The sequence below is a fragment of the Dryobates pubescens genome, chromosome Z (assembly GCF_014839835.1).
Source record: "Dryobates pubescens isolate bDryPub1 chromosome Z, bDryPub1.pri, whole genome shotgun sequence".
Lineage (NCBI taxonomy): Eukaryota > Metazoa > Chordata > Aves > Piciformes > Picidae > Dryobates > Dryobates pubescens.
Window position 1 is genome coordinate 119,314,625 of NC_071657.1, and position 14,429 is coordinate 119,329,053.

General features: G+C 46.2%; 1 protein-coding gene across 1 annotated transcript in view; it reads left to right on the forward strand.

The window, feature by feature from the left end:
* The window catches only part of EXOC4 (exocyst complex component 4), a 488,502-nt gene that overhangs the window by 440,773 nt on the left and 33,300 nt on the right, over positions 1-14,429 (forward strand). The window contains exons 15-17 of the mRNA XM_009900238.2: positions 2,701-2,842; positions 6,573-6,751; positions 10,432-10,591. Coding sequence (XP_009898540.1) covers positions 2,701-2,842; positions 6,573-6,751; positions 10,432-10,591 — 481 coding nt within the window. The remainder of the gene's footprint in view (positions 1-2,700; positions 2,843-6,572; positions 6,752-10,431; positions 10,592-14,429) is intronic.

The following is a 14,429-nucleotide window of genomic DNA, read 5'->3' on the forward strand; positions in this document are numbered from 1 at the left end:
AAGCACCCATAAACATAGTTCTGGGCTCCCAAGTCAAGAGAGAGAGGGAACTACTGGAGAGAGTCCAGGAAAGGCTAGAAAGATGCTGAGGGGCCTAGAGCATCTCTGTGAGGAGGAAAGGCTGAGAGCCCTGAGGCTGTTGAGCCTGGAGAAGAGCAGCCTGAGAGGAGGGGATCTTCTCAATGCTCAGCAAGAGCTAAAGAGTGGTGGTCAAGAGGATGGGGCCAGACTCTCTTCAGTGGTGCCCAGTGATAGGACAAGGAGTAACCGGCACAAACTGGAACCCAGAAGGTTCCATGAGGACAAAGTTCTTGACTTTTAAGGGTGGTGGAGCTGTGGAGCAGGCTGCCCAAAGAAGTTGTGGATTCTCCTTCTCTGGAAAGATTCCACACCCACCTGGACATGATCCTGTGCAAACTGCTGTGGGTGACCCTGCTATAACAGGAGGATTGGGCTAGATGATCTCCAAAGGTCCCTTCCAACTCCCAACATGCTGGGATTCTCTGATCCCGAGTCAAAGTTCCTGCCACCCTCTAGGGGAACAAATGTCACTTGGAGGTCTTGTAGATGAAAGCTGGATGGCAGCTGGACAAACAGTTCTTCCAAAGGGCCTTCAGAGAGTCAACTCTTATCATTATCTGGACACTGGAGGCTGTGTAAATAAACCCGCCAGCAACTTGCTGATAATTTATTTTCTTTGTGGGAGAGATCTCGGTGAGCAGAGAAAGACTTGGAGAAGTGTTGGCATGTGCTAGGGAGGGGAGATCTTCTTCCCATTCATCCTGGATGGGTTGTCACTCTCATTTTCCTTCTTATTTCTCTCTCACACTCCAGGCCAGTTCATTATTTTCAATACTATTTCCCAAGCTATGAATTTCTCTACCATGTTCCATGGTTAAAATAGAACTTCATAAACCTTGCTGTGATTGCAGGAGTTGCTGAAGGAGCCAGCTTCCAGGAACCAGGTGTTCCATGGCTTCATCCATGCATTCTCTGTTAATTCACAGCACATTTAGATGCACAATTAGGCACTTGGTTGTGTGTAATCTTCTCCTCTTGCTTTGTCTTGCTCCTCTAATTGCTCAGTTCTGTCTTGTATGTTTACTTCTGTTTCAATTTGTTGTGCACTAAATAGATGGGGGCTTATTATCTCCTCATTTGGCTGTTTGTCTTCTTTTCAGGCTAGATCTAAAGGTGTTTTGAATTCTAGGAGCGAATCCAAAGCTCTGCGGAGGTTCCTCTTTCAGAGCAGGTCTTTGGTAGTACAAACAGCAGCAAGTGACATTTATTTAATCAATTTGCTTACTTTACTCCATCAAAATGAAAGTTTATTGTCAACAGTTCCTTGGCAATGTACAAATCCTTTCTGTGTGGAGTTGTGTTAGTGTCTGGCTCAGTGTTTGTTGTGCAATGAACGTTAATGCAAGAAAAGAGAGGAGATGTTTCCTAAAGCCAGCAGGTAGCACAGCTCCAGAATTCAGGTTGGTCACAGAACAGTGATGAGCTGAAAATGTGAGGCAACCATGAGAAGCAGAAGATACGGCAGAAAATAAAATACAAATAAAATAAAATAAAATAAAATAAAATAAAATAAAATAAAATAAATTTTTTTAAAAGTATTCCCAATGGCAGCAACTTGTGTTGCAGAGGGTCCAGGCACTGTGATAAAACGTAAGAGATGAAGGTTGCAGAATTACAGCTGTATGGGCAGCTCTCCAAGAGAGATGATGCTTCTGTGGTTGCGATAAACTCTAGGTATTCTTTTAAAGATGCTTCTGTGGTTGGGATTCATAGAATACCAGATTGGAACTGACCTCAAGGATCATCTCGTCCAACCTTTCAGGGTAAGAATAGACTTTCAATGAGGGATAAACTCAACATGGCATTTTAAAGAGGGCTCAGTGGAAGGGAAACAATCCATAACCAACTGGCCCATCTGGGGCCAGTCTGTTTTCAGTGGTGCCCAGTTACAGGCCAAGCGGTAACAGGCACAAATGTGAACATAGGAAGTTCCATCTAAACATCAGGGTGGTGGAGCACTGAAACAGGTTGTCCAGAGAGGTGGCAGAGTCTCTATTTCTGGAGGCATTCAGAATCTGCCTGCACATTGTCACGTGGAGCCTGCTGTAATAGGATTGGACTAGATGATCTCCAGAGGTCCCTTCCAACTCCTGTCATGTGATAACCAAGTCATACTTGTTGCCTGCCTTTGAATTGCTTCACTGCCTAAGAGCAGTGTTTTATTAAGGAGAAGAAGAAAGCTTCCCGGATGCTTCTGAAGGGGTGGGAGCAGGGAAAGACTTGCTTGAAATTACATGAGCAAGTCCATGGTGGCCAAAAGAGGACCATCATTCCTGATGATGCTGGGCTTTGGTTCTCTAGCAGCTCTTTTCTCACTCCAAGCAGAGCAAGATAAATGTTCCTGGCTTCTGCAACTACAGAAATACTCATCACAGAGCAGTATCTTCCCAAGCAAATGTATTCTGGTGGTTGATTAAACCCCTCAGATTCACTTTGGAGATTAATCAATTGCAGAAGCAGTTTGTTGCTTCATACACTCCCAAATTATAGATGTCACAGCTCAACTCAAGGTGGGAGAGAACACAGATATTTAGGATGGAAGCAGACAAGATGCGGTGGTTGCTAAACTGAGTGCTGTTGATGAAGCATGTCACAGGTTTATACTGTCTTCTCTTCTAGCTGTGTCTCCTGGCCAGGAAAGCCATGCCAGTATGGAACATCTTCCTGCATCTGAGCAGATCCTGCAAACCCTGAGTGAGCTGGCCAGGTCTTTTCAAGAGATGGCTGACCGCTGCCTGCTGGTTCTGCATTTGGAAGTCAGGTAAAAGCCCTGAATTTGGACATCTTGGGTGAGCTCAGGTAGCTGTAACTTAAGATTGTGTCTAGGGTCCCCATATTACTCCACTGAGAGACCTGGGCTTCTTCAGTCTGGAGAGGAGCAGCTTGAGAGGAGATCTTCTCAATGCTGAGCAAGAGCTAAAGGACAACTGTCAAGAGGATGGGGCCAGAGTTTTTTCTGTGGTGCCCAGTGACAGCACAAAGGGCAACAGGCACAAACTGGAACCCAGGAGGTTTCATCCAAACATGAGGAAAAACTTCTTTGCTGTGAAGGTGCTGGAGCCCTGGAGCAGGCTGCCTAGAGAGGTTGTGGAGTCTCAGTCTCTACAGGGATTCCAAACCCACCTGGGCATTGTGATGTGAGCCAGCCTGTTGTGGGTGACCCTGCTTTAGCAGAGGGGGTAGACAAGATGATCTCAAGAGGTTCCTTTCCAAACCAAACCAGTTTGTGATTCTGGCATCTGAGACCTGCTGTAGCCAGAAATGCCAGAACCCAGCACGGCCAAATGTGGGACTGAAGCAGGATACTGAAAGTAGAATTTGCTAGGAGGTCTGTGCTTTATGTGTCAGAAACTAGGGGAAAATGCAGCTTTCTGGGAGAGGGGCTTCGTCCCTGAAGAATTGCACGATGATGTTTTAATAATCTAACAGGTGTCTGCATTTATTAGCCACAGCCCTTTGGATTGCAAATAGGAGCTTTTCTTACTACTGTTTCAAGTAAGAACAGCAACTGGGAAGCCAGATGGATTTTTTTTTTTTTAAGGGATGGATAATTTCATGATCTCTCTGACTTCACATGCGGAAATCAAAGGCAGCAAATCCCTTTCTTCAGGCTGCCAGCTGTCCACTCAGGGGTTGGGAAGATGTTTTTTTCCCTTATGCATTGTATCAGCCAGGTGTGTTTTTATTGCTTCCCTTTTCTCTGAAGCATCAAACAGAAGTGGATGTCAGAGACTTGATGGATCATCAGTTTGTTCTGATGTGACATATCCTGAGCCATATTGTGTCCTTGTGTACACAGGCAGAGTTGGTGCCTACTGGTGAAGTCAGTATGCAGCTTTAAAAAAACCCACCACACATTAGTTATTGTCAGCCATCCTTCAACCTGCTATCCATCATCTCCTGCCCACTTGATTGCAAGCATCACAGATGAGCTGAGGTTTGAAGGATTTGAGGAAAGGATTGTTAAGGTATGGAAATAGAGAAGCTTTCTAGCTGCAGTGTAGTGTGAGATGATAACCTGGACTCGTGGTATGGCCACCAGCCCGATCTCAGTCCTCTGTGGCTTTCCATCACACTTGGGTTAAGCAGAAATATGTGCAAGTGTAATTTAGGACAGAACATTGCCATCATTTTAGAAGAAACAATTGCATGCCTCCTCTAGTGCTTCTAACAGGAGCCCAAGCTTGATGCTGGAAATCACAGATTCACAGATTACAGCAGCTTGGAAGGCACCCTCAAAGGTCATCTTGTTCAACCCTTCTGTAGTCAGCAGGGACATATTGAACTAGATTAGGTTGCTCAGGGCCTCATCAAGTTTAATCTTGACTATCTCCAGGAATGGGTAATGTGTTCCAGTTCTTCACCACTCTCATTGTGGAGAACTTCCTCTAATGCCCAACCTAAATCTACCCTGCTCCAGTTTCAAACCATTGCTTCTCATCCTGTTGCTACAAACCCTTCTAAACAGTCCCTCTCCAGCCTTTCTGTAGGTCCCCTTCAGGTATTGAAATGCAGCTATAAGGCCTCCCTGGAGCCTTCTCTTCTCCAGGCTGAACAACCCCAGCTCTTTCAGCCTGCCCTCCTAAGGGTATACACCAAAGTATTGCAATGGGTGGAAAGGACTGAGAAAAAGTGATGTTAACCAGGAAGATCCCTAGCGGGGTGGGAACTCCCTCATATTCATTGCTTGATGTTCACAACCACAGAGAAAAACTCCAGTCCCTCTGATACTTGTTACTGGCAGGTTTCTTTGTGCCTCCTATGCCAGATCCATGCCACTTCCAAGGCACATAGTGCAGTGTGTGATCGTTCACAGAAATGCTCTGCTTTGAGAAGACACTCAGAGCACATTTGTGAAGAGCCTGGGGATTTATCAGGCCTCTTGCTGTTGCAGGTGCAGGCTAAGAAAACACTATCAAATGGCAAAGAGGATTGGAGATGATGCAATTATGTCTTTCTCCTCCCTTAGGGCCCCCTCTTCATTCACAGCATTGCCAGATGCAGGTTGTCACCAGCTCTGCTTTGGCTCTTCCCCCTCCAGTACAGTGAGGGCATGACCAGAGGACAGTGGTCACTGAAATGGTGCTCCTTAAAGGATCCGTTCCCTTAAAGGAAATCTCTTGGACCATTCAGATCATTAGCTGTTTCTTTTGTTACAAATAACCATGGAGTTTTAGATTTAGAGGGGCACATTTTGAGAACCTTTCTACCAGGGCCTGTTGTGACAGGCCAGGAGTGATGGTTTTAAACTAAAAGATGGGAGATTTAGACTAGATCTAAGGAAGAATCCTATGATCCTGTGGTTTTCCTCTTGGAATTGCCCTAAACTGAACTTACGATGGCCACCTCAAGGGTGTTTTCCAGGGCAGGGGACATGAAAAGCTAGGACATAACCTGCCACAGCTTCTCCCAGTAGAACACAGATCTCCTCTGTTTGGGTGAGTCTGGTGAGATCTCCATATGCCAGTGTGCTGATCCTGAGTGGTATTTCACCCAGACTGTGATTTGGCTGTGCTTCTCTGAAAGAAGAAATTCAGCAGGACCTAGCTGACCTCCTGTTCCCTTTGAGTGATGTTCATGAAACTCAGGACTCACAAAAGCAGAAGAAATTCTGCTGTGAACTTTGATGGATGTAGCACTTTCCTCTACAGCTTTGAGGGAAATTATTTCATTAGAATATTTGCAGAACTCTAATAGGTGATTTGAGTGCACAGAATTTCTCCTTCAGTAGAGGGATGATGGAGGCCAATGGTATGATGCTTAGTAAGGCCAACTGCTGGGTTCTATTCTTGAGTCACGACATCTCTATGCAATGCTGCAGGGTGGGGAAAAAATAGTTGGAATGCTGCCTGGCACAAAAGGACTTGGGTGTGTAGATTTTCAACCAGCTGATGATGAGCCAGTGTGTGCCAAAGTGGCCAAAAAGAACACCTGCATCCTGGTTTGGATCAGACCTAGTGTGGCCAGCAGGACACTAGTCACATATCCTGGGTTCAGTTTTGGGCCCCTCACAACAAGAAAGACATTGAGGTGCTGGAGCAGGTTCAGAAAAAAGGGCAACAAAGCTGGTGAAAGGTCTAGACCACAAAACCTGAAAGGGAGCCTACAAGAAAGCTGAAAGAGGAGATTTAGACTGGAGATTAGGAAGAAATTCTTTACAGTGACAGTGGTGAGACACTGGAACAGGTTGCCCAGGGAGACTGTGGATGCCCCCTCCCTGGAAGTGTTCAAGGCCAGGCTGGATGAAGCCTTGAGCAGTCTGGTCTAGTAGAAGGTGTCCCTCACCATGGCAGTGGGGTTTGGAACTAGATGATCTTGAAGGTCCCTTCCAACCCACACCATTCTATGATAACCACCTCTGTCTTCAAGTAATTGTTATTTTTAACTTGCTTGAACATTGGAAGGAAAACAGGAAGGCAACACTTTGCAAACCCACCAATATTTTCAGACTGGGGTTGTTCACTGTAATCTTTTTCTCATGTGTCTCACAGAGTTCATTGCTTCCACTATCTGATCCCACTGGCTAAACAAGGGAACTATGCCATCGTTGCCAACGTGGAGAGTATGGACTATGACCCCCTCGTGGTCCGGCTCAACAAGGACATCAGTGCTATCGAGGAAGCCATGAGTGCCAGCCTCCAGCAGCACAAGTTCCAGTACATCTTTGAAGGTCAGAAATTTACCATCAGAGTTTGCTCCTTGCAAAGTGATTTCTCATTCTCATCACAGAGCTCAAGAGTATTGCTGCTGGGTTAAGGCAGATTGTGGTACTGTTCCCTCCTACGGCAGGTTGGTGAGTGATAGGTTATTGCGAAGGACTAGGGCTGGGTCAGGCACTATACAAGTGACAGAGGCTCTCTGTGAACCCTTTTGCTTTCCCAAAGGAAGGGAAAGGGAACAAAGGCAAGAGACTGATGGGTTGGGGGAAAAAATAAACCAGCTTTAGTGAAAAGAATAACAATAAAATTAAATGGATACAAGTCCATATCAAACCCAACCCCTGATGGAAATGGTGTCACTGACACCACTGATGCTGAGGGCAGGCACTAGGGAAACGCCACACTGGACTTTAGCAACAGAGGGGGATTGGATTCATGAGCTGGATTCTGGAACTGGATTCAAGAATACACAGATTGGGATCAAAGGTAGAATGGACAAGGTCCACCTTGGCTACCAACCATTGATAAAGAGGTTTGACCCTGGTGATGCTTCAGCTTTATCCTGAAGATGAGATCCCTGGGATGGAATCTCTTGTTGGTCAGTTTAGGGTCCCCTGTCCTGTCTGCTCCTCCCCACAGGTGTCATCTCTGGCGTACTGCGCTCCAACATGGGGTACAAGGCATAGCAGTGCCCTTGGTGTGCACAGGAGCAAGTCTAAACAAAAGCTTTTCTGCAGCCCAGCTCTTTGGCAGTAACTCTGCCCATCAGTGTTACTGCTGGAAGCAGCCACTGTGTGCAAACCTGCCTTGAACTTCAGCAAGTGCAGCTCCTGAGAAACCAGAATTTGTTCTGCCCTGGTTCAAACCAAGACAAGACACCCAGGCAAACACAGGCCACTCAAAACCCCCGTGACATCCATACTATGTCCCAGTGTAGTTGGTTAAATAAGAGCAGCAGGCCTATGCTGAGCAGAGAAGCAGTGAGTATAAGTACATGCAGGACAGCTCTTCCTCTGAGTGCCGCAGGGCATGTGTATATTGCCAGCAGAGCTCTGTTATGGAGCTCTTCCCATCCAAAGTTTAACCATTCCATTTGTAAAATTAAATTTAGAGAACATTAGCTCTTCTGATGTCTCATCTGTCCTGATTACCTTGGAGAATATAAATCATGTCTGGGTTCATCTCCCCTCTATTTATTTGTGGCACTGATGCACAGTTCCCCTGCCTGCACACCAGGCTACGTGTCCTTTTATGTGGTGGTGGTGGTGGTTCAAAGTTAAGAAGAGACAGGTACTGGAGGTGCCTAATACAATACATTGCCTAATACAATGTATCAGCAGGGATGAAGGTTTTGCAAGCTTGACTTGCCTTGCCTTGGCCACTGCTTACCAGTCCTAGAGAAGGGTTTCAGCATCTGTGTACTTCCTCCTGTACCACTTTAGGTACAAATGGAGAAGTTTTTATTCAGATGTTTTCTGGGCTGTGTGAATCCATGTCTCAGTGAACACCAGCATAGTACAGAGCTCTCTTATAGTTGAGGTCTACTATGACCTTATCACTCTCTAAACTACCTGGAAGGAGCTTGTAGGGAGGTGAAGGTCAGTATCTCCTCCCAAGGAACAAGTGACCTGGCAAGAGGAAACAGCCTCTTGCACCGGGGGAGGTTTAGGTTGGATATGAGGACCAATTTCTTCCCTGAAAGGGTTGTCAAGGCCTGGAACAGGCTGCCCAGGGATGTGGTGGAGTCACCGTCCCTGGAGGGATTTAAAAGCTGTGTAGATGTGGTACTGAGGGGCGTGGTTTAGTGGTGACCTGGCAGTGCTGGGATAACAGTTGGACTTGATGATCCTAAAGATCTCTTGCAACTGAACCAACTCTATGATCATGTGTTTGTTCTAGGATAATGAATGGCTCCAGACAGAGCCATGGGGACCATGCACATCTTGCTAAGCCAAAAGATTGAAATTCATACCCGCAGTCTTCATGAAAGTGACAGGTTGCCCAGGGAGGCTGTGGAGTCTCCTTTCCTGGAGACTTTCAAAACCCACCTGGATGTATTCCTGTGTTGTCTGCCATAGGTGATCCTGCTTTGGCAGGCGAGTTGGACAAGATGATCTCCAGAGGTCTCTTCCAAGCTCTACCATTATATGAGAAGAGGAGACTGAGGGGTGACCTTATTACTCTCTACAACTACCTGAAGGGAGGTTGTAGACAGACGGATGTTGGTCTCTTCTCCCAGGCAGCCAGTACCAGAACAAGAGGTCACAGTCTCAGACTGCGCCAGGGGAGGTTCAGGCTGGATGTTAGGAAAAAGTTCTATACAGAAAGGGTGATTGCACATTGGAATGGGCTGCCTGGGGAGGTGGTGGAGTCGCCATCACTGGAGGTTTTCAGGAGGAGATTTGATGGGGTGCTTGGTGTCGTGGGTTAGTTGTTTGGGTGGTGTTTGATTGGTTGATGGGTTGGACGCGGTGATCTTGAAGGTCTCTTCCAACCTGGTTTATTCTATGTATATGGTTTATTCTATGTATGTCTTTACTAAAGAACTAGTATTGACTAAGAACCAATGATTCTGTTGTTCTGTGAAATGTAGACACCTCTGAAGTCCATTTGGGGGATTTAAGTGTGCCCTGTGCTGGTTGCCTGCATATGCACTTGTTTTCTTAACTCACATGTTCAATCAATGTCTCATCTTGCACAGACCTGGATGCTGAGGGCATCAGGCTGTGGATTTTGCTGTTTGAAATGTGGTTCGAATGCATGTGTCAGAGGGCTGAAAGCCCTCTGATGTGAAGGCAGGCTGAGAATTGGGGTTTTTCAGTCTGGAGAAGAGAAGGCTCCAGATAGACCATCTTATAGCCTGTCATTACTTAAAGGGATCTATAATAAAGCTGGGAACAATCTTCTTAGCAGGGCCTGTTGTGACAGGACAAGGGGTGATGGTTTGAAACTAAAAGGATGAAATCTTTTATACTGAGAGTGGTGAGATACTGGCATGGGTTGCACAGAGAGGTGAAGCCTCATCTATGGAAACATTTGAAGGTCAGGTTGCTGGGGCTCTGAGCAACCCGCTCTAGTTGAATATGTCCCCACTGACTGCAGGGGGATTGGACTAGACGATCTTTAAAGGTTCCTTCCAACCCAAACCATTCTGTGATTCTATGAGCTGGGGGGTGGCTGTGACTTTTAGCAGCCAGCTGCGTCCTTCAGCATCAGAAGAAAGACGGAGACATCATTCAGACACAAGGAATAGTTCAAGATTGATCAGAAAGTGCATTGATATGCAGATCATTTCTGCTCTTTTGGACTGTGAGTTTAACAGGGAACAAGACTATCTCTGGTAAATAGTCTCATTTTGGAGGTCAGACAGAAAGAAGGACTGAAAGGGACATTATGTAAAGCCTGATTGTAAATCTGGAAGTGCCCTGGAAATATCAATGGCTATGGTAATGCCACTTCCAGTTTCCAGACTCTTTGGGACAGGTTTTTTTTCTCTACTAAAGAAGGAAACCATGAGGAACCTTCTAAAATACAGAGGGAATTTGCTGAGGACTTTTTCCAGGTACAACCCAGTGCATCTCCTGCTCCAGTACCACTTAGCAACACTTATTCATTGGTTTTATACTCAGTTGTTGTCACTGAATGCCTTCCTCCTGTGGTTTAATTGTTTGGTTCCCTCTCATCCTTGCAGGTCTGGGCCACCTCATTTCCTGCATTCTTATCAACGGTGCCCACTACTTCAAGCGTATCAGTGAGTCCGGCATCAAGAAGATGTGTAGGAACATCTTCATCCTCCAGCAAAACCTGACAAACATCACCATGTCACGTGAGGCTGACCTGGACTTTGCAAGGTAAGCAAAGAACTCCACTCTGTGTTTGTTACTCTTTTGATGTCCACCTGTGCAGAGGTAGCTCCTTCCAAAAGCTTCACCACTTGTGTGTGCAAGCCAGAAGGAGATCAGGTTAAAGCCATCCAAGTGTTAATTGTATGATTCACTTTTGTGTTTGTTGAGCAACTTTCAGAGCTCACCGTGAGCTCAGATTGGAGGTCCCACTGCCAAAGTGTCCTGTTTATGTCATTCTCCTGGACCAAAATCCAGGCAAGGAAATGTTTCTAGGTATAGCTCTTGGGTGGAACTTAACCTGGATGAACCTGGGGCCTGAATTCATGCCTAGATAAGTAAGATTTTGGTTTGCTGAGGGCTTAAACTTTTAGCAACTCACAGGAACAGTGTGTGTGAACCTCAGGGATGCTAGATGGTCTCCCCTTCAAGTTCTGTTATGCTTAAAACACTAGTAGAATAATGGAATCGTAGAATCTTTTTGCTTGGAAGAGACCTTTAAGATCATTAAATGCAACCATTAACCTAGCACTGCCAGCTCACCACTAAGCCATGTACCTTAGCACCACATCTACACCGATTTGAAATATCTGCAAGGATGGGGACTCCACTACTGCCCTGGGCAGCCTGTTCCAGGGCTTGACAACCCTTTCAGGGAAGAAACTATTCCTAATATTCAACCTAAACCTCCCCTGGTGCAACCTGAGGCCATTTCCTCTTATTCTGTCACTTGTTCCTTGGGATAAAACCCCCACCTGGTTCCAACCTTCTTTCAGGGAGTTGTAGAGAACAAGAAGGTCTTCCCTCAGCCTCCTTTTCTCCAGGCTGAAAACTCCAGTTCCCTCAGTTGCTCCTCACAAGACTTATGCTCTAGACCCTTAACCAGCAGTTTTGCCCTTCTCTGGACATGCTCCAGCACCTCAGTTTTCTCCTTGGAGGGAGGGCCCCAAAACCGAACCTGGTTTTCAAGGAGTGGCCTCACCAGTCCTGAGTACAGGGGGAGGCTCCCTGCCATGCTCCTGCTGGCCACACTATTGCTGTTCCAAGCCAGGATGCTGTTGTCCTTCTTGGTCATCTCAGCACACACTGGCTCATGTTCCCAGCAACCCCAGATCTTTTTCCACCAGGAAGTAGCAATAGCAATAGCAAAATAAAACCAAACCTGGACACGACAGATCCCCTGCCAGTTCCTCAACCTGTCTTGCTGCTTCACTGACAAGAGGGTGATTATCCGAGGGCTGAGCAAATGGGTACGAGCAAACAAAAGCTTTGCTCATGGACCTTCGATGCTGACTACAAGGAGCTGTGTTGGCTGATCATCTGTGACAGCAGCTGGTTCAACAACAGGCAGCTGAGCCCAAGAAATAGCCAAAAGAAGAGTCTGGAACTTGTGAATTAAGGCATGCAGGTGAAATGACAGAATTTTTCCTGACAGATATGACACACCACAAACACTGGAAATAGTTGGTGTCATCCTTTGGCCATTGCTCTTGGAGACTGAATTATGAGCGGAGCACGATTCCTTCAGATGAAAGAGCATAGATATGACTGAGTGCCTCATTTACTTGGGCTCTCATTTGGGGAATGATCTCATTATTGAATTAGTTTCTTCATAATAACATTGACATGGGAAAGTTATGAATGCTGAGGCCTGGAGGAGGGGGAGAGAGAAAGATCCATTACAAACTCTCCAAGGAATAGAGTTCTCAAATTCAATCTTTCCTTTTTTAAACGATTTTTTTCCTCCCTCATCTGCTGAAATGCTAAATAAATTAGCCCAGTTTTTTGGCAGGCAGAACAGAGCTTGAGGATATGCTGACAGCAACTGGCACCCAAATAATGAAATGCTGACCAGGCACTGGTGGAAGCTGGCACAGCAGGGTTGGCTGTTTTCTGGAGAGGTCCTTGCAGGAAGGGATGAATAGCTGTGGAGCTGTGACTCACAGTGCTACACAGTTTGAAGAGGAGTTTGAAGGGGAAAGTGAGGAGGAAACATGTTGCCCACTGCTGATCTTGCTGGGTGGATGATGGCCAGACCATCCGTTTTCACAACATCAGACACATAGCAGCCCTCTTCACAGTTTAATTATGTGGCAAATAGAACCATAGAATCATAGAACTGTTGAGGTTGGAAGCATCCTTTGACATCATCATGTCCCACCCCTTGCCTAGAGCTTGTCATCGCACCACTACCACTAAAAACAACACCAGTAAACCATGTTCTTCAGCACCACATACACATATCCATCAAATACCTCCAAGGATGATGGTGACTCCACCAGCACCCTGGGCAGCCTGTTCCAATGCCTGACCACTCTTGCAGTAAAGAAATTTTTACAAATATCCCACCTAAACCTCTCCTGGCACAACTTAAGGTCCTTTCCTCCTGTCCGGTCACTTGCCGCTGCATGTGAGAAGGGACCAATCCCCACCTGCCTCCAGCCTCTTTATGGAAGGTTGTAGAGGATGATGAGGTCTCCCCTCAGCCTCCTCTTCTGAGCACTAAACAACCTCAGTTCCCTCAGCTGTTCCTCACCAGACCTGTGTTCTAGAGCCTTCACCAACTTGGTTGCCCTTCTTTGGACATGCTCCAGCACCTCAGTGTCCTTCTTAGAGTTAAGGGCCCAAAACTGAACCCAGGTTTTGAGGTGCAGTTTCACCAATGCCAAGTAGAGTGGTACAATCCCTCCTGGCCACACTATTCCTGATGCAAGCCAGGATGCCATTGGCCTTCTTGGCCACCTGGGCACACACTCTGGCTCATATTCAGACAATACCCCCAGGTCCTCCTTCAGCAAGCAGCTCTCCAGCCACTCTTCCCCAATCCTGCTGACCAGGGTTGTCATGACCCAAGTGCAGCACTCAGACTTGACCTTGTTGAATCTTACACCTCAGCCCATCATCTATCCAGTCTGTCCAGATCCCTCTGCAGGGTTTTCTCCTGCACCATTCCAGCTCCTGGGTACCATCATCAGGAGCTGTGGAGCTCTAAAGTGACACCTGAGCTTCCTGTACAGCAGCAGCAGCAGCTGCATTATGGTACCTGTAATGCAGATTTCTTCCCTTAATATAAATTCAACAACATTTCTTTTTTAGCTTTCATGACTACATTGCCTCCCTCTTGCTTTTGGGGCAGATTTCTGTGATGTAGAGAGCATGTTTTATGCTTTTGTTCTTCCGATGACTCCTGAATCCTTATTATCCACACTCTCCTTGTACATAAACAAGGTATCTCATACATCCAAACCTTGCCCTGCTCACCTGAATTTACAATCACCCTGGCAAGTTCTCATCTTACCCCAGGGTCTCCAGTTACTGAGGTTACTCAAACTATAAAATAAACATAACAGTTCACCCTTAGAAAGCATAAAATAACATCAGTATGGGATAAAAGTGATTTGTACTTCTGTGATGTAGCTCATATAGGAATCTGTAAATGCTTGGTGTGGTAGCTAACTATCAGCTTTGCCTTTTTGAAGATGAGAAATGGAGAGCACTTGGTTATTGCAGGGATGGGAGCTATGGCAGAGCTGATAAAGAAATACTCATCTGCTTTTCCTTCTTGCCTGCACTTCCTGGTAACTTGAGTAGATTTCATAGAATCGTAGAATCAATAAGGACTTCAAAGATCACCAAGTCCAACCTGTCACCCAAGACCTCATGACTACTAAACCATGGCACCAAGTGCCACGTCCAATCCCCTCTTGAACACCTTCAGGGACAGTGACTCCACCACCTCCCTGGGCAGCGCATTCCAATGGCTAACAACTCCCTCTTTCACTTCTCCAGGGAACTGGGTGGTCATTAATGGGAGAGAGGTCTTCCGAAATGGGTCTAACCCAGCTTG